Below are 17,910 nucleotides of genomic sequence, written 5' to 3' on the forward strand. Positions count from 1 at the left end.
CCAAATTGGTTGTGCCATGGCAGCCTCACGCAGACTTACAAAGGTTCGACTTCGGTCGGCCTGTCATCGCAATATGGCAGGTATTCTTCGTCTTCTTGAATATCCATTTGGATGTGCGCAGCATTACCAGATGCGCAGATCGATCACCGAAGGAGCGAGATGAAATTAGGCAACCCATGGCTTCTCCTTGCACCGGCGACATGAACCATGACCAGTACAGAAGAAGTTAGGCACTTCGCCGTTGGCTTCATTTCTCATTTCTGCCGCCGCAATGTATACTCATCAACCGGCGAGCTGGTCTTCGTATCAGGACCCCTTATAGGGCATGCTCCACGTCTACTTCTGCCATGGCTGGCAAAGGAAGACACGCTCCGAAGACACGTACCGCGTGCCTCACCTGTAAGAAGAGACGGGTCAAATGCGGACTCGAGCGACCGTCGTGTGCAAGGTGCCTCCAAGTCGGACGAAAGTGTGATGGCTATCAGCTTTCTGTGATTGAAGCACGGCCATGCCCGTCGTCCATGCAGGCCACTTTCCCCCACCCCAGCGGTTCTTCGTCGCTGCTCTCAGCCTTTCGAGCCACAGAATCAGAGTGGTTGGCATACGCTTTCTACACCAATAAGATTTCTGGCATCCTGAGCGGCGCTTTCGACGCGAACCTATGGCAGAGGCTCGTGGTCCAAGTAGCCGACACTGAGCCAACCGTGCGGCACGGCATTTTCGCTCTCGGGAATCTTTTCAGACACTATGGTGTCTCAGACGGCATGTCAGAATGTGTGTGCCCTCGTTGTCGACAAGCATTGCGCCACTACAACAAGGCCATTTCTTCCTTTGCGCAATACATGCAACGGCCACGCGATCAGCTGACAATTGATGTGGCTCTGCTGTCTTGCCTGATCTTCATCTGTATCGAATCGTATCGATTGAATGACAGGATAGCAATCTCACTCATAACGAAGGGCTGTGGCATGATTGCGGAAGCCATGCCCAGAGCACTGGCAACTCAGACCGTCGCGATCGATTCAGGGCTACTGAATCTGTTCGACCGACTATGGCTGCTTTCGAGTATGTTCGGACATCATATACCTCGTCCGTCACAAAGACCTGCTTCTCCGACATCTACCCTTGGTCAGCTCCCTCTTGAGGGCACCATTCAGACAGCAAGAGATCGCTTGCATGAGATCATAACACTCGTCCAAAGCCTCAGACTACGAGTATTTCAGGCTCAAATGAAATCAATGTCCGTCTCGGAGAGGGTTGCGACGATAACCTCGCTCCAGCAAGAGCAACAAACCGTCTTACTTCTGTTGGAGAACTGGCAAAGCGGCCTGCAGGGCCTCATCGACCGACAGGGACTGCACTCTTTCCGTGATTCACAAGCCTGGTCCATCTTGACCGTTCATTGGCTGATCACCAAAATCAGGGCCGGCGCAAGCATGGATCCCTCAGAAATCGACAGCGAAGATCAGTCCGAAGACTTCAGGAATCTCGTGGCGGTCGCTGAAGGAAGTCTCGTGCAGCATCCCCAGGAAAGCGAGGCGAACGACTTCTCGTTCGAACCTGGTTTTCTTCCAGCCCTCTATCTCACGGCGCGCAAATGTCGAGACTCAGTCACCCGGAGAAAGGCTCTCGAGTTGATGTCCCTTGCAAGCGGGAAGGAAGGCTTGTGGTACAGGTCTGAACTAAGATGCATTACCGCGAGAGTCATCGAACTAGAAGAGGGTCTCGCCGTGTTGGGCTCACAAGACCAGCTGGGGACAGTGAATCAGAAGCCCATTCGCTTCTACGATATTCTGGCCGATCTGAACTACCGCCACGGCGGAAGGACGTACGTCAACGTTACGTATCTGATGTACGATGCAGACAGCGACTCGCGTTGGCGAACCGCGCGAGAGACGCTGACCATTACGGAGTAAGGACTGCATGATTGCACCGACATGGAGAGCCCGCTTACAAAGAGGTCGTTCTCGCCCTGCTTATGACGGTCGGATATTGAAGTCGGTTGGCTTGTTGTTGTCGTCGTCGTCGTCAGGGATCGCGTTCATCATTATCATCAGTCTAGCCATGCTTGTTGCCGCAAAATGGGCCCGCTGCACTTCCATTGGATGGAGCGAGGAATCCGACATTTGGCTGGAGCCCTACGCAACAGGGAATGAGGCGAGAATGCGAGTAGCACAACGCCACTGATCTGTGGGAGTCAACTGGAGCAGCAGTGGCAACACCTCGTCCAACGGTCCTGCATGTTTACACAATAGAAGCTCTCCGTAAAGACGAATAGCAACGTTGGGGTCACTTCTCTCCATACTATTGACGTGCTCGGGACTGAAAAGCCGTACACTGAACTCGAAGGACGGATCGGGCACCATTTCTACAAACACTCAGAGTATCGCACATTTCATAGTGGTGGATGATGAGACGCATTCGGGCGGTCGTCATCCTCGCAATGTTCTTGATGCTGCTCAGACACAGTTATGCCATACACAGGGTGTTTTGAGGCATCATCAGCCCATCGCCACCACCTGTGGCTGACTGCGAACTGCGGCGATGCCTATCGCTCCTTGGCTGCATGCGGGCTCGGTTAGCGAGACACGTCTAGGTTTTCGCCCTCCCAACAAAAGTCGTCGCCGTAAACTTGCTTTCACATGTGCATCTCATCCGCGCCAATGAACACATGTCGGCCGCTCGTGAGATCCATATCTGCATGCATGCGCAGCGTGGAAAGTTGCGGGCACCAGACATACTGCCCGGTCCGGAGTCTGATGGGCCCTGCACACCATGCACTGTGCTGCTCGGCGTGGAGGACTTCGCAAGGGTATCGGCGCGCACGAGCCTGTAAGCTCGGTGGAATCCGAGGAATGTGGTATGACAGGATGATGATATGACATTTCTTTCTTCCAACTTTGAGGTCTCTTCGTGTTCGGATATGCTGTGCCTCGGAAAGCCCTGGTATTTGCACCGCAAGTCTTGTGTATAGCATCTTGTTGTCGCTCGGTTGGCCTTCTGCTTCTCTTCTCTCTCGCCGGATTGCGAGCCTTATCTGGTCTCGGTCCGAAACCTGTTCGGCGAAAGTCTCGTAGGGGCTGACATTGTATGAGATATCCCTTGCACTCGGAAGTTGGGATATCATCGAGCTCGGAATTACTGACTTGATTAGTGGTGGCAACGCATCTTTCTTCAACAACTGTCGTTGCAGAGCTTGATGGTTGTTGATCTCGACAAAGGCTCTCTTGAACAACGAAGCTCATTGGAAGCCTTGATTGGAAAGCTGTGTGGGCAACAGCCAAATCTCAAGGTACGTGACTGCGGTGTGAGACCTGCCTGTTTGATCAGTACAGCTTTCGACACCGATATACTTGGCAAACTGCTTTCATGAGCCCATGGCTGTTGGAGTTCGATTCTCTTGGACCTTGCATGATCTGCCTGAGGACTGCTGGATTGCCTCTGCTCGACCTGGGGAATTTCCTGAGCCTCCTGTCATCGCGTTGACAGACTGCCTTGTTCTGCTGCTGAGCGATGCTGGTACTTCAAACGCTGCATGGAAGGCTCGAGTCACGGTTACGGCAGTCACGATTCCATTCAGCGTCATGCCCCTGTCTTGGATCAAGCCTGAGTCACCTCTGGAACCACAGTCGGGAAGAGTTCTCGTTCTTCGGCCACATTGTTACTCACTTATCGTCTTCGCTGACTATGATTTCTTGCCAGGGTCACCATCAGGCGCTTCTTCGCTGTGGCAAACGCTTGCTTACCACCATCTCTCTACACCCTTGACCTAGCTGCGCTGTATTCTGTCTATTCCGTCTTTTCCGTCACACAACCACTTACGGCGGTTCGCGATGGTTTCGACAACCATCACTTTCGAGAACGACAATGTCCAACCTCCGGTTTTTATCGCTGGAGGTTTCACCGAGTGGGCGCCCATCGAGATGACGTACGGGGCGACGGAGGCCGACGGCTCAGTCAAGAACGTCTTCTCCTACAAGGCCGAACTCGAACCAGGCGAGTATCAGTACAAGTTCCGGCTGGGGCCCGGTGATTGGTGGGTTCTGGATGAATCCGCGCAGAAAGGTTCGATATGCTGCATGCCACTAGATTTATCGCCACTGACCGTTTCACAGCGACGGACGAGCTGGGCAACGTGAACAATGTCCTGTCGATAGTAGCGGAAGAACACAGAGCCCCCTCGCAGTCACAAGCTGAGACCATTCCAACTCCACCTGCACATGTTCTGAACACTGAGGATGCCTATATCATGGAAGACGACACCAAGGTGAATGGATCTGCAGACCATGAGCAATCTGCTCAACCTTATCCACCACCGGAGGAAGTCGTACCAAAGCTTGTTGATTCTCATGCACCTGAGCAGCCAGCTATCGATGCACAAGAGCCCAGCGCTGAAACCGAGAAGCAGGCCCAATTCGTTAAGCGAGCTGGTAAGGAGACCCCGGAAATTGTTACACCAAGGAAAGACTCTATCCCTGATTTCGCTCCTCCGCCATACTCAGTTTCTGCAACTGGCGCGGTTCAGGAATCCGATGATAAGGTCCAAGTGGCGCCAGTGGCCGAAGCCGCTCCCCAAAAGCTACCGTCCAAACCAGCAGCTGTCGAAGTTGAATCAGAAGGGAAGAACCAGTCATTGGGTGTTCGGCCATATAGCACAAAGTAAGTGTTTCACCGTCAGCCACTCAAAGCTGTCGCTAATCGTCGCCTAGGAGTCTAGTGATGGTGGTGGTGATGGTCGCAGTCCCTGTCGCTGTATCTTATTACCTGCGTCGGTAGCGTCGATAGAACAATGATGTCGTCGGCTACGGCGTCCCTTGGCGGTGTACTTCTTCCTACGGCAACAATATGTGCTTCCTGCTCTTTCTCTCTTGTTTTGTTTTTGCTCCCCTTTCAGCCACATTCACATCTCCATCACAATCACAACTCGTTGGTGACCGACAGCCCTTCATATTCAAACCAGACGCTCAACCACTCCTCCAATCAACCCTCGTCAGTGTGTTCTGTGACGCTCCCTCTTCGTACAATGGCAGAACGGATCGTGATGGTCAATACACCGGCCCAGCGACAACCAGTTGATCTTCACCTTCCGGCTGAAAGACGCCCTCATTTGGGACTGCGTGAGCAAGCAATGGTTCGAGCAGCCCAAAGAGCAGAAGAGATGAGACAGGAGCGAGCCAGAGGCATCTGGGGATGGATGTGGGGGCGGATACTGTCGCTGAGACGGGGGTTGGGCGCTTTCTGGGCGTGGTTCGTGGGTATTGGAAGGGCGTGGACGGCGGGTACAAATCCTAGGGCACGATGGGCTTTTATCCCGCCCGTGGCAGTCTGAGACGTTGGAGAGGGTGGGGTCTGGGAAGGCAGCGTATGATCGATGACGATGGCGACGGCGACGGCGACGGCGACGGGCGTTTAGGATATGTTACATGGGCCTTTTTCAGCAACAACAGCATAGCATGACAACGACGAAAATGAGAAGGGCAGCAACCTGCGGTGAAGAGGCGTTAGAGACACATCTGCCTTGAGGAGAGCCGCGTGCTCTGTCGCTGGATGCGACTGATATGAGCTAATGAACACATTACACATCCTGTTTTGTTGCCCCTAGATCTGAGAACCACACATCACACACCCTGTTTTGTTAGCCACAGATCTGAGCGCGACGTTCTGCAACGCTTCACAGCTACACATTGTCTGGGTAAAGTCTCCCGTGGCATTTTGGCCCATTTGTTTGTTTAGCTAGCTTTCCCCAGTTGGCTGCCTGATAGTCTCGAGACATCTACCTCCACCTCACAGTAGCTTCATTCATACTCGTTACTAGTGCTCAAGACCTATGTCTGTAGATCCCTAACCACGGCTTCAACTTTCCCGACCGTCTCCCTGACCGCAGGACAGAAATGCCTCTTCATGATCTCCACTTCCCACACCCCGGTCCCGACGCTGAGCACGTTCGTCCCTTCCACAGAGTCACTCTTCCCGTTGAACACGCCATCGCCCTTGCGCTCGTCGCTGTACCACAGCGGTTCGATCTTGCGCGCGTGTTTGTCCGCGACCTTGTGCAGCAGGGCCAGGACCGCGAGGCACGATTTCTCGGGCAATTGCAACGACACCGTCAACAGGCGCTTGAAGAACGCTAGCGCCGTGAGCGTGGGCGGTGGGGCTGAGGGAGTCAAGAGAATGGAGGCGAGGACTCTGGTGAGTAGGAGGATGGGCGTCGAGATGTTGACTTTCATGCTCTTTCCATTTCCGTTGCGACTGCCGTTGCCATTGCCGGTACTCGGCGACATCGAAGCAGAATGCGGATCCGGCAATCGTAGGGATTTCGGTCCGAGTTCGATGTCTGCGTCCAGACTTAGCGGGTATAATGCGCGGTAGGTGTGCGCGGTGAAGAAGCTGAGGTCGAGGTTCAAGGTCGAGGCCGCGCGGGAGGCGTCCTGGCCCGAGAGGAGCGTAAAGGCGGTTTGCGTGGCGAGGAGTGATTCGCGAGTCAGGTTGCGCATCGTGGCGCCGTTGGGGGTCTCTACCGCGCCTGATTCCTCGTCTGTGACAGAGTTGAGATGATGCGCGGGAGACAATGGGTCGTCGTCGGCCTGAGCTTGGGCTTGGGCTTGGGCCACAATCTCTTTCAACGCCTCCAGCAGATCGCCGAACAGGTCCTGGTTGATCAGGTGGGCGTAGCGCGCCAGGCCCTCGAGCACCGCGCCCATCAGCCAGGGGACGCGCTGCTTGAGGACGCGGAAGTATGTGACGAAGACGAGCTTCAGGGTCTCGGATTGCAGCTTTTCGCGCTCCTCGTGGTTCACCAACGCGGACGCCTCCGCCATGTCCTTCTCGACGGCTTTGCGTTCTTTGCGGAGTTTGCGCTCCTTCTTGGTCATGTGCTGCGATTTCTCCTTCTTGATCTTCCGGCCGTGGATCTTGGATGCAGCGTCTGAGCCTTCGTCCTTGTTCGTCGAGCCCGCGGGCGGGAGTTCCGACAAGAGGCGCAGCTGGAAGAACGTATTCAACGTCTCCTCCCGGACGCGGTAGTCCTTCGCCTTCATCGTCTTGGTCAGCAGACTGACTGCTTCGAGGGAGGGCGCGCCATCTTCGTCGTTGGCGAAGAATTTCTCGAGCGTGTCGATGCACTTGCTGAACTCGGCCGTGGCTTCGCGGCTACAGATTTCGTGCACCAGGACGTTTAACAGTTCTGTCCGGAAATTGAAGTGAGGGACGGACAGCAGAAGCGTGCACACGCAGTTGATCGCCACGCTCCTCAATGACCGGTGCTCGGCATCGCCCTTTCGATTCTTCGCCAGACTGTTGAGCTGTTTCACGTAGGCGTGGTATCCCGTGACCAGGGCGTGCTCGTATTGTCTCGTCTTCCGCACATCCTTGGAGATTTTGTTCCCCAGTTCTTCATCCTTGTAGATCCGTATGCGGTACCCAGGGATGTTATCCTTGTAGACGGCCGCTTGGGCCGCGAGGACAAGTTTCTGCACTGCGACAGGGGATGTAGGCGTAGCGAGTTGGGCCAGCTTCTTGAACGATGAGGAGTGTTCTTCCGGGTCCTCGTTCAGGAGGGTTGCTAGGCGGGCAATTTCTTCTTTGGCCGACAGAACTTGCTGCTTCACGGGGATTTGTGGTGTAGATTGTGGTTCGGGGTCAGTGGGAGGCGTAGATTGCTGGGCGGTTGCGTCCTCGTCGTCAGTACCGGAGCCGAGAAAACTGTCCGAGTCTGCATCTTCGTCATCGCGCGGTGTCTGGACTTGTCTGATCGTCCCTTCTGCCGTCTTGATCGGTAGTCTCGTGGATTCCTTGGTCTTCTTGCCCCGCGATCTCTGTTCATATTCTTGTTCGAGATCCCAGTCTGCGACTCGGGTGAAGAGGTCGGCAGCCTTGACGGTTTCTGAGACTTTGCTGTCGTCGACTGGCGGCGTCAAGCGCCTGCGCTTTGCAGGCCGTCCGTGACCCATGGCTGTGTCTGCTCAGAGAGAGGAGAGGAGCGCCCATCGCTTGCATAGCAACTGCGTGCGAAGTCGAGCATCAAAATTTCGACCAGAGTTTGACCGAAGATTTTCCGCCCCGCAGAAATTATTTCTGTCTTGTTCCGATATTCGATACTGGATGCGACACTCGCAATTCCTTTTCATTCACGCCTTTACTTGCGGCGGCCGGTTCAGTGGCTCTCCATAGACTTGTACTGCTCTACAATCCACAGCCAGAATGCGTCCCCTCACAGACACGGAGACCCAAACACTCTTCACCAAACTGGCGAACTACACCGGCCGCTCGCTCACCCAACTGATTGCACCCTCCGACTCCTCCTCCAAAGACGACAGGCATGTCTTCCGCCTGCACGAATCGCGTGTCTACTACGTACGTCTCTCTCTCGCGAACCTTGCCACCTCAATTGCCCGTGACAACCTCCTCTCGCTCGGCACGTGTATCGGCAAGTTTACGAAGACGGGCAAGTTTCGACTGCACATCACCGCATTAGACGTGATCGCCCCGCACGCACGATACAAGCTCTGGATCAGGCCGAATGGAGAAATGCCCTTCCTGTACGGCGGCCACGTCCTCAAGGCCCATGTCGGACGATGGAGCGAAGACTGCCCTGAACATTCGGGTGTCGTGGTTTTCGCCATGGACGACACGCCCCTCGGTTTTGGGGTGACTGCTAAAAGTACGGCCGAGGCGAGGAAGTTGGACCCGACAAATATTGTCGCCTTCAGACAGGGGGATGTGGGCGAGTATTTAAGGGAGGAGGATACGTTGTTCACGACTTGATCGGGGTACGGATGAGTGTTGATTGAATGTCATCGGAATACCAAACCTCTGAGCACAACCCAGAAGAAACAACGCGAGCGGACAATCGCACTATGACCTGCGCCGGTCGAAGGATCGAGTCTAGAGGGGGAGCTCAAGTCATCGAGTCAAGTTTTGTTCTTCTGTGGACTGGTGCAGTGTCTCGTACGCCACTGGGCAAGTCCTTCTAAAGGTTGACAAGAGAGGGTGCGAACCGGTGGACGCTTCTGGAGAACTAGTGCCTCCCACCTGTTGAGGGGAGATTCTGTTGAGAAGTTGAGGTGATGAGGTCGTCACCTCGAACGATCTTGGCTCTCGTCCCTATCCTGCGAGAGTCCGCCAGAGTTACGAGGCGACGAACGGGCAGCAGGCACAATCTCAACATGAAGTGACAGATTTCGAGCCGGAGAGCAAAAGTTTGACTGGGGTGGACAGAAAGCTGCTGGGAGGATATTTGACATGAAACGCGTTCGGCATGCGACTTCAGAGGAGCATTTCGAATACGAACAATGCTCTCGGCGAGACAAGAGGTGGTAGATCCATCGTTCTGCGAAACCAACTGAAAGGGTTACGTTTCTCATCTGTCAAACCCACACGTTCGGCGCGCATGGATCTTCTAGTCGGGAAATCAGTCAAAGGACTTGCAGTTTCAACTGTGGCGGCGGGGAAATCACGCAGTAAGTGCTCGGATTTAACGACAAGTAGGAGCTTGTACCCATGAAAAGACCTGACGCCTGGTTTCTGTACATATGGCAAGTCAGTAGTCAGCTCGCCTGGCTGCACCCGTCTGCCACACAGGCGGCCGAGCCCGTTTGGGACCGTCTTATTGCCTTTCTCTGTCTACTTCCCCTTGGAAACCAAATCCTCCACACTTTTCCTGGCCTCAATAGCCTTCTCGTCTGCCCACTCGGCGGCTCCTTGAGTGATTCCCCGCGTCTGCTTCCACGCCTCCTGCACGAAGGCGCTGATCTGCGAATGCGTATCGGCTACCACGGGCACTCTCTTCTCGTACTCCCAGATCAAGTCTGAAGTGTTCCGCATAGTCACGGGGATCAGATACCAGCCCGCAGCAACACCCACAGCCAGCGGAAACGTAGTCCGTAGGAAAATACCTCTGTTTCGCGAGATTATCGAGCCTGTAAGCGTCGCGACGAGGACGTAAATCGCTCCCGGGAGGAGTTGCTCTCCTGTCTCCGGCTTGGGAGCTAATGATGCGATGGTGTTGCTGAAGTCTGTTTCTTTGCGGAACGCCCAACTTAGGAAGTTGTTGAAGGACGTCTCGGCGGAGAGAGAATGATGATAGAGGAAGACCCGAGCATTCTTTACCTGTTCTGCGAGCCTGTCCGTCGGCGTGGGCGAGGTAGGGTGAGGTTGTGACACGGGTGAAGTGGACGACGGCTGAGGGGTGGTGGGCGCGACTGGGTAGGCGGAGTATATGGGCTTTTTATCCGGAAGCTATCAGAGAATTAGCAGAGTTGCATGGTTTCCTTCAATACGATGTTCCGCACTTCGTCTTTGGAGGGAGCTTCAGCGTAGGCTGTGCGGAAGGGTGATGGGATTGCTGGAACTTGGGTGCCCGCTGCTGCTCCCAGGGCAAATACTGCGGCTTGACGCGACTGTCACGGTCGTTAGCGAGGCCAGTCGGCTCGATCGGGAGGTCTTACAGCTCGCAGCATTCTTATCCGCGCCATGCTGTTAGGTTGTTGGGCAGTCGTGGCTGCGGGCGCATGCTCTGAAGGACTGGTTCAAGAATCTTTCAATCGGAGCTCTGACGCAGCTGGACCAATCGCCATCGGGCTTGGCATCCGTGTCTTCACTTCACCCACGAGGTACGATGGCTGCTGCGAAAGACTGTAGACTCGTCCCTGGAGGGGCCAATCTCATCGATCAAGAGGTGAGAGGGAAAGTCCTACGCTATATTGGAGCACGAGGCTACGGAGTGGGCCAACACGTCACAAAAGAGAGACGACAGTTCCATCGAGGGAAGGCTCCTGGGGGGGATGGGATGGGACGCTCCTTGAAGATGGAAATACCATCAGAGAAAGTAGGCTCCTTCATGGAGATGGGAGGTTCCTTCTTTGCAATACTAACAGACTCAAGAGGATGAAATTCTCCTCGAAAGGAAGGAGACTCTTCAACTCTTGAAGGAGCCTAGAATTTCACGTTCCCTGACAACATGGATGACCACCTTTACCGTCCCTAGTGTGTAGTTCGCAACAATTTGCCTTGCTCCCTGCTCTCGGCTCTCGAGTGACAGAAAAGCATAGGCTCGGTCATGCCTGTCCAGGCATTCCATCTCGTGAACTTGCTGACAAGCTCAAAGATGTCGCCATCACTCGGCCTCGCTTGGCGGTTGAAGTCCCACAAATGGTCGAGCGATCACATAAGGCCCATGGCTCGTCGTTGCAATCCATGCTCCAAATATTGTCGAGCCCCTAGAGGTCCGTGGACCTGTAAGAGGCCCGGATATCGCTCCATTGCCTGCTAATCAGCCCGTCGCACTCCTTGCTTTGGTCAAAACAGGGACAATGATCCGAGCAGTTTGAGCGGACGTGTCCAGGTTGTCGCCAATCGCAACAATTCGTACAGAGATGCTGGGGTCCATCGCCCAAAAGCACTGCAACTTGTACCGCGTTATCAGATGCAAGCGCGAGAAACGCAAGAGACACGCCTGGTGAGGTAAATGCTGGCCCACGTATCCCTCTTCCGTAAACAAGAATTGTGTCTCCGCTCCATGGCGGCGCAGTTCCGAGGATGCGGCGCTGGAATAACAATAATCCGTCTGCGCCGATACCGCAAGTCACGTCATTTTCGCGACTGCGCGATCAAAAGTCGTAAGGGTCCGATAACACGCGCAAATCAACATGCAACCGGGAGTAGAGTATCACTTACTGTGTGACAGAGTGAACCTGCTTCTACGGCTGATTGTATTATGCACAAAGTGCTGCGGCGACAGCCATGGACTTGTGCCAGATGCCTTCGCAAGCAGAACAGATACAACAGCACCGCTGCCGGCGTGGTAAACGACGATAACACCTTTCGTTCTGCGTACCTGAATGGAAAACCTTCTGCTCACGGCAAAGGCGACAATGAGCTCTTGCGCGAGGTGTTCAACCGGAAAAGCCTGTCCAAGGCCACACCTACTCGACGATCAGGCCTGATAGGAAATACCCTCTTGACCAACCCCAAAGGCTTTCAGAAGTTTGCAGAGACATCGGTCGTGCAATGCAAGAGGTTGGTAGAGAGGACACTCGCTGCTTCGACAGTTGAGGAATACAAAACGATCCCCAGAGACTTGGATCGTCTCAGTGATCTGCTATGTCGGGTTATAGACCTGTCAGACTTCATCAGGAGCATACACCCCGGCGCCGACGTTGCCGCCGCCGCATCCGCCTCGTATTCACTCATGTTCCAATACATGAACGAGTTGAACACGACTACTGGGTTGAATGAGCAGCTCAAGAGGGCGTGGGACATGCCAGAAGTCCGGTCACAATGGAGCGAGGAAGAGAAAATGGTTGCGGTACTCCTGATGAGGGATTTCGCCAAGTCTGGAATTCATCTTCCTGCTAAGCAGAGGCATCAGTTCGTATCGCTTTCGAACGACATTGTACAGCTCGGAAACGACTTCATCAATCAGATGGACCACGCGAAGGAGTATGTATCATTTTCAACGCGGCAACTGGATGGCCTAGACCCTACCTTGATCCAAAGCCTCAAATATCGCGAACGGGCCCAGATTCCCGTTTCTAGCAGATGGTCAAAGATGGTTCTCCAGTCAGTCAAGGATCCTGCAACGCGGAAAGAAATGTACATGGCCGAACGAAGTGCCTCGAAGAAGACCATCATGACCCTGGAACAGCTGCTCCTCCGTCGAGCTCAGCTCGCAAAACTCACGGGCTTTGACAACTTTGCGCAAATGACCTTGATTGAGAAGATGGCCAAGACCCCCGAAGCAGTGAACAACTTTCTCGAGTCGATCAATGCAAACAACAAGACGCATGTTCAGAAAGAGCTCGCACCACTCTTGGACCTCAAACGGAAAATGGACACAACCGCCAAAGACCTCGATCCATGGGACCACCACTATTTGCTCGCCAAACTCCATCAGATGGAGGGCGCCTCCGGACCGCGAACCTCCAAGTCGCGCTTACAAGAGAGCGCACGCTCCTACTTCGCCCTCGGCCATGTGATGCAAGGTCTCTCTAGCCTTTTCGACTCGCTTTATGGTGTACGCTTTGTCCCCAAAGAAACCGCTCAGGGAGAAATATGGCACCCCGACGTACGCCGCCTTGACGTCTACACCGACAAGCACGAACACATCGCCACCATGTACTGCGACTTATTCTCCCGCCCGGGGAAACAATCCCACCCCGCTCATTTCACGCTCCTATGCTCGCGCGAAATCTCCGACGAAGAAATTCGCGGCTGTGCCGAACGAGACGAGCCGATGAACAACGGCATGCCCACGCTCCAGTCCACGGATGACGCCTCTGGGAAGACCACACACCATCAGATTCCCGTCATCGCCCTCGTTTGTGGATTCCCTCATTCCAGTAACGCTGATGAACCCGCCCTACTCAGCCAATACAATCTGGTCTCCCTCTTCCACGAGATGGGTCACGCCATTCATTCGATCCTAGGCAGAACATCCATGCAGGGCATCAGCGGAACCCGCGTCGCCACGGATTTCTCCGAACTCCCCTCCGTGCTCATGGAGTCGTTTGCAACAGACCCCTCCGTCTTGAAACTCTTTGCGCGCCACTACGAAACCGACGCCCCCATGCCCGAGGAACTGCTCCATCTTCTCGCATCGGAATCCTCCAGAGAAACATCCCGCCAGGGCGCGTCGAGCAACGAATCTCAGATCCTGATGAGTATCCTCGACCAGGTCTACCACGGTGATGGGCCCGTCCGGGCCCTCAAGTCCGGGAGATACGACTCCACGGCTGTGTACTACGACGTGTGGAATAAACATGGCAGTATGCCTGAGCCGTGGGGCACTAGCTGGCAAGGGTTCTTCGGGCATCTGCACGGCTACGGCGCGAGCTACTACTCTTATCTGTTCGACACGGCGATTGCACGACGGGTGTGGAAGGACGTGTTTCGGAGTGGAGAGGATGCCGGCGCAGTGGACAGGCGAGCGGGCGAGAGGTTCAAAGAGGAGGTGCTCAAGTGGGGTGGTGGAAGAGATCCGTGGCTGTGCCTTGAGGGTCTTCTGGGAGAAGGGAAAGGGGTCTTGGCGGAGGGAGGCGATGAAGCCATGTTGGAGGTTGGACGATGGGGCGTCGGTGCCGGCGGGGTGGGCGAGGTTGAGTAGAGCGCTCAGCGGGTTGCTTTGATGAAACGAGTGCAAGAGGCGGCGAATTCGTTGTAGCAGGGAAAGAGTATGCCATCAACCGTTATTGCAAATATACGTATCTTGGATATTGGGACACCCCATCAATCATCAGCCCGTCAATCCCGTGAATTCGTGGAAACGCGGAACGCTGCAAAATGACTGCTGTCTATCGTATCTGCATGCGACGAAATCGTGAAAGTAGTACGGATGTCCGCAATCATTCTCAGATTCCGTGGCCCAACCATTACCTGTAAAGGACTCCGTAAACGCCGCCGCCTTTGAAGGAAACACGTATGTATGTGCTCATTCTCGTCAATGCATAGCAATCTCAGGATAGCCCCCACTCGACTGGGCTCTCGGGGCGACACTTCCGGCCATCTTTGCACCCATCGCACCTGTCCCTCCGCCACCGCCACCACCACCACCACCACCACCGAGCATACCGCTCTCGGCCGCGCCAGTCTCATAGCCAGCTCCCGTGGTAGCGTCATGCATACCCGCCAACGTGGAATCCACACCGCTCATGGCTAGATCCAGATCCGCGCTCGAGAAGGCGTCTCCGTCGAACAGTGGGTCCTGCCAAATCGTCGGCATCGACAGGTCGAAGAAGCCCTCGAAGAGATTGTCGAGGTCGTTGAATGAAGAGTCGTAGAGGTCGAACGAGGGATGCGCGTCCATGGCGGCAGGATTGAAGGGCCCCGCCATGGAGCCGGACGTGAAAGGGTGCGACATGGCGGGAGAGGCGTGGGGATTGCCGTTCAGGGAGATGTATCCCGGCATCGGTAGCCTGGAGGGTCGGTTGGAGTTGATGTTGTAGGTGGCAGGGCCATTCGAGACGGGGGGAACCTGGCTGTAGGCTGAGGTATAGCTGTTTCCAACGTGCTGGGGAGTGCTGGTGTTTGTGCCAGTGCCGGCGCCTGTGCCTGTGCCTGTGCTAGGGGCTGGTGTGGGAGATTTGAGACTTGGTGTGCTTGTTAACGTCGGTGCCACAGTGGTGCGACTTCTTCGACCGCCGCTACGTGCCGTTGAGGGGGAGACTGCTTTTGCGGCTCCTGGTGCGGAATTGGAGTGCGTGGCCGCGGCATCGGAGAGGACATGCAGTCCATTACCTCGGCCGCTGCCGGAAGATGCCACTGTGGAAGGACCGCGCGTGCTTCCAGATGTTGTCGCCGCGGGAGTAGCATTGTGGCTGGGGTGGTGGCCTCTTCCCTCGAACGGTCCGAACTTACAGGCAGAGACTTCGGCTTCCATGGCGTTGGCGATGTTGGCGACGCTAGCTTTCCTCACACCCGTCTCCTTGAGACTCTTGAGTGCCTTCCTTCCAAGCCGGGCCATGGCGTCGGCTGTCCACCAATACGTGCTTAACGCTTCCAACATTTCACATCTCGTTGCCAGGTCCGCTTGAGCCCGCTCACCGTCTTCGAATGCGTTGTCGCGAAGACCCCGGTAGGTTACGGTCAACGTCAGGCCGACTGCGTAAGGGATGAGGGGAAGGGGTGGCACTGATAAGTGCTTGCCATCAGAGAGAAGGTCTTGGATTCGACTGGCGGCCGAAATGCGGCGGGCGTAGCTTGCAGTTGTTGGACCGCCGGCGCGACACGAGAGAATCGAGATGACGAGGTAACAGATCTCCAGGACGTCTAGAAGCGTCAGTGAGCCTCGATGGTGGTGAGCAAACTATGAACAGCCACCTACTTTGTTCTGACCCATGGATTAAGTCGCGATCAATCCCCTCCGCCAGAGAATCGTACGTTGGGAATTCCGTCTCCCATCCAGTGCAGTCTGGGTCCGCAGTCGGCCTGTAGAACTCAATGACGTCGTCGAGGAGGTCCCCGAGCCTCAGCCACATGTTGATAACATTACTTCGTGGAATTGTGCTTTCCAACGGCGGGCGAGATATATCAATATCCCTGTTCGCAATCACGATCGGCCTACCGCCTAGACAAGCATTGATCTTGTCCAGTGTCCAAATGGTCCACCACAGCATGCTTGACTGATCTTTAAGTGTTCGCCCGGGGGTGTGGATGTGTAAACCAGAGGTCCATGCATCGTGGATCGCCATGGACAGGTGAAGGGAAGACTCCTCGATCCCACCCGGACCGTCGTTGTGCAGATGCATCAAAGTTAGAATCTGGATCTTTGTGACTCGATCAGGTTCGAGATCCGCCTTCATTGCAGCATCCAGTCCTGTGTGCAGACTCCGAGCGAACGGAATTGGATCGAGCAGTGGCCCGTCATCATAGAGCCGAAGGTACGCTGCCGCCTCCTCAGTCTTGCAGGTCACCAGGCATATTGCTTGCATCAGGAATATCGAGCATCGCCCTTCGCTATAGTCTTTGAGTAGCTTCATGCCGTTCAGGATCGGCAGGAGGCCATCAAAACAAGCGATGTAAGTGGTGACCATGGCATCCTGTGTGGCTTTTGGCAGGACGCGGAAGGCTCCTACAGCCTGCAAATAGTTCCGTTGGTGGCCAGTCAACGTCCGGCGGCCGCCCTCGACCTTGCCATACTTTTCGACATTCAGCGGTGTTTTCTCGCCCGACTTCTGCGCCGGCGGAGGTCCAAGGTCATCCGGCGGTAAGCTATCCTGGACATCTCGCGACTGTTCAATCCAAGTACCGACTCTACTGATACGTTGCGTGCCATGTTTGCGTGATGATAGATCGGTCAATATCGACTCCGGGTTGAGGTCACCGACAAAGCGGATCGGTTCTTTGTGAGTGAGATTGGGGAGTACTCTTTCCAGCCCGTCCGTGTCGGCTTGCTGATCTGGCGGTCGTTGAAAGGTGTGGTGACACCGCTTTTTGGCAGCTCGACATTTCTGGCAGGCCCGTGCTGCTCTCTTGCGGCTGGCAAAGGCCGCAGTGTCCGCTTCCCAAACAACTTGCATCGAGAGGAAGGAAATCTAGAACGAGCGCGAGATGATGAAACAAGCAATGGTGGGGGTGTGATGCCGACCTGAAAACTGCGATCTGGCCGAATACGGTGATCTATTGGGACAGTGGCCGCTGTTTAAATGGCTCGCCGTATGATTTTCCATACGCGATGGCATGGGACATGGATACGTCGGCGACGGAAGACAAATATGAAGAGAGACCTGAGGCAAAGTACGGTGTGCAATCGGGTGCGTTTTCAGTATTGCCATTGATTCCTAGATGACTTTATCTCTCGAATGGGCGCCGTAGACGGCGTCTTCTCTCCTCGCCTTTGCACTAAGGGGAACTAGCCACGTGTTTTATGGTACTCCGTATGCGTGATCAACTCCACCGCAGAAGTGGTGGTAGGAGGATCGGTGTGGGCAACCGTTGGAAAAGCCTTTTGCGCTATGCAGTATCTGTTTCTGCTATCGGGATACCAATCATCTAGACTGAAGCCTGACTCCAGCGGAGCCATCCGACATGTAAAGTGTCCCCCACTTGAGCCTGGCAATGGGATCCCAACCTTTCATCACCATCAGACCAGCTTATCCCTTCGTTCCCGTAGGCCAGTCCCTCAATTCGACTTCGGTGATGAAGCCTCAACCCGGCTGGCTGGCTCCCGATATGAGCAGGCCCCTGTGTATTTGATCCCCCAACGAGGACACGCTGTCGGCCTTGCACCAATATCACCTTCAAGGCCTCGACGGCACTAGCAACAAGATGTCGGCTAGCGGGCCGGTCATCGGTGTTGATGGCTTTTCTGCAAATCCAGTCAACCTGAGATTTCAGCACAGCCCAATCAGGCTAGGGCGAAGCCTGAGGTAGACAAGGGTTCCCGCAGCGGCAGTCAAGCTTCGGTACAACCATACT

At 55.0% G+C, this 17,910-nt stretch overlaps 7 protein-coding genes across 7 annotated transcripts; 4 read left to right on the forward strand and 3 right to left on the reverse strand.

The window, feature by feature from the left end:
- Nucleotides 1–521: 521 nt before the first annotated feature.
- On the forward strand, nucleotides 522–1,916 carry G647_01057 (uncharacterized protein; the record flags this gene model as incomplete). The annotated part of the gene is made up of 1 exon (XM_008724458.1): nucleotides 522–1,916. The coding sequence occupies one exon, from the start codon at nucleotides 522–524 to the stop codon at nucleotides 1,914–1,916; it is 1,395 nt and encodes a 464-aa protein (XP_008722680.1).
- Nucleotides 1,917–3,833: 1,917 nt separating this feature from the next.
- Nucleotides 3,834–4,663, forward strand: G647_01058 (uncharacterized protein; the record flags this gene model as incomplete). The annotated part of the gene is made up of 2 exons (XM_008724459.1): nucleotides 3,834–4,065; nucleotides 4,116–4,663. 2 exons carry the CDS (start codon nucleotides 3,834–3,836, stop codon nucleotides 4,661–4,663), a joined length of 780 nt encoding a protein of 259 aa, XP_008722681.1.
- A 1,162-nt stretch (nucleotides 4,664–5,825) lies between these two features.
- On the reverse strand, nucleotides 5,826–7,949 carry G647_01059 (uncharacterized protein; the record flags this gene model as incomplete). Its single annotated transcript, XM_008724460.1, has 1 exon — nucleotides 5,826–7,949. One exon carries the CDS (start codon nucleotides 7,947–7,949, stop codon nucleotides 5,826–5,828), a length of 2,124 nt encoding a protein of 707 aa, XP_008722682.1.
- Nucleotides 7,950–8,199: 250 nt separating this feature from the next.
- Nucleotides 8,200–8,763, forward strand: G647_01060 (uncharacterized protein; the record flags this gene model as incomplete). Its single annotated transcript, XM_008724461.1, has 1 exon — nucleotides 8,200–8,763. The coding sequence occupies one exon, from the start codon at nucleotides 8,200–8,202 to the stop codon at nucleotides 8,761–8,763; it is 564 nt and encodes a 187-aa protein (XP_008722683.1).
- Nucleotides 8,764–9,621: 858 nt separating this feature from the next.
- G647_01061 (uncharacterized protein) lies at nucleotides 9,622–10,472 on the reverse strand (the record flags this gene model as incomplete). The annotated part of the gene is made up of 3 exons (XM_008724462.1): nucleotides 9,622–10,236; nucleotides 10,290–10,397; nucleotides 10,446–10,472. 3 exons carry the CDS (start codon nucleotides 10,470–10,472, stop codon nucleotides 9,622–9,624), a joined length of 750 nt encoding a protein of 249 aa, XP_008722684.1.
- Nucleotides 10,473–11,713: 1,241 nt separating this feature from the next.
- Nucleotides 11,714–14,101, forward strand: G647_01062 (uncharacterized protein; the record flags this gene model as incomplete). Its single annotated transcript, XM_008724463.1, has 1 exon — nucleotides 11,714–14,101. One exon carries the CDS (start codon nucleotides 11,714–11,716, stop codon nucleotides 14,099–14,101), a length of 2,388 nt encoding a protein of 795 aa, XP_008722685.1.
- A 333-nt stretch (nucleotides 14,102–14,434) lies between these two features.
- G647_01063 (uncharacterized protein) lies at nucleotides 14,435–17,012 on the reverse strand (the record flags this gene model as incomplete). The annotated part of the gene is made up of 2 exons (XM_008724464.1): nucleotides 14,435–15,762; nucleotides 15,818–17,012. The coding sequence occupies 2 exons, from the start codon at nucleotides 17,010–17,012 to the stop codon at nucleotides 14,435–14,437; spliced, it is 2,523 nt and encodes an 840-aa protein (XP_008722686.1).
- Between the last annotated feature and the right edge of the window lie 898 nt (nucleotides 17,013–17,910).

This window comes from Cladophialophora carrionii (assembly GCF_000365165.1).
Source record: "Cladophialophora carrionii CBS 160.54 unplaced genomic scaffold supercont1.1, whole genome shotgun sequence".
Lineage (NCBI taxonomy): Eukaryota > Fungi > Ascomycota > Eurotiomycetes > Chaetothyriales > Herpotrichiellaceae > Cladophialophora > Cladophialophora carrionii.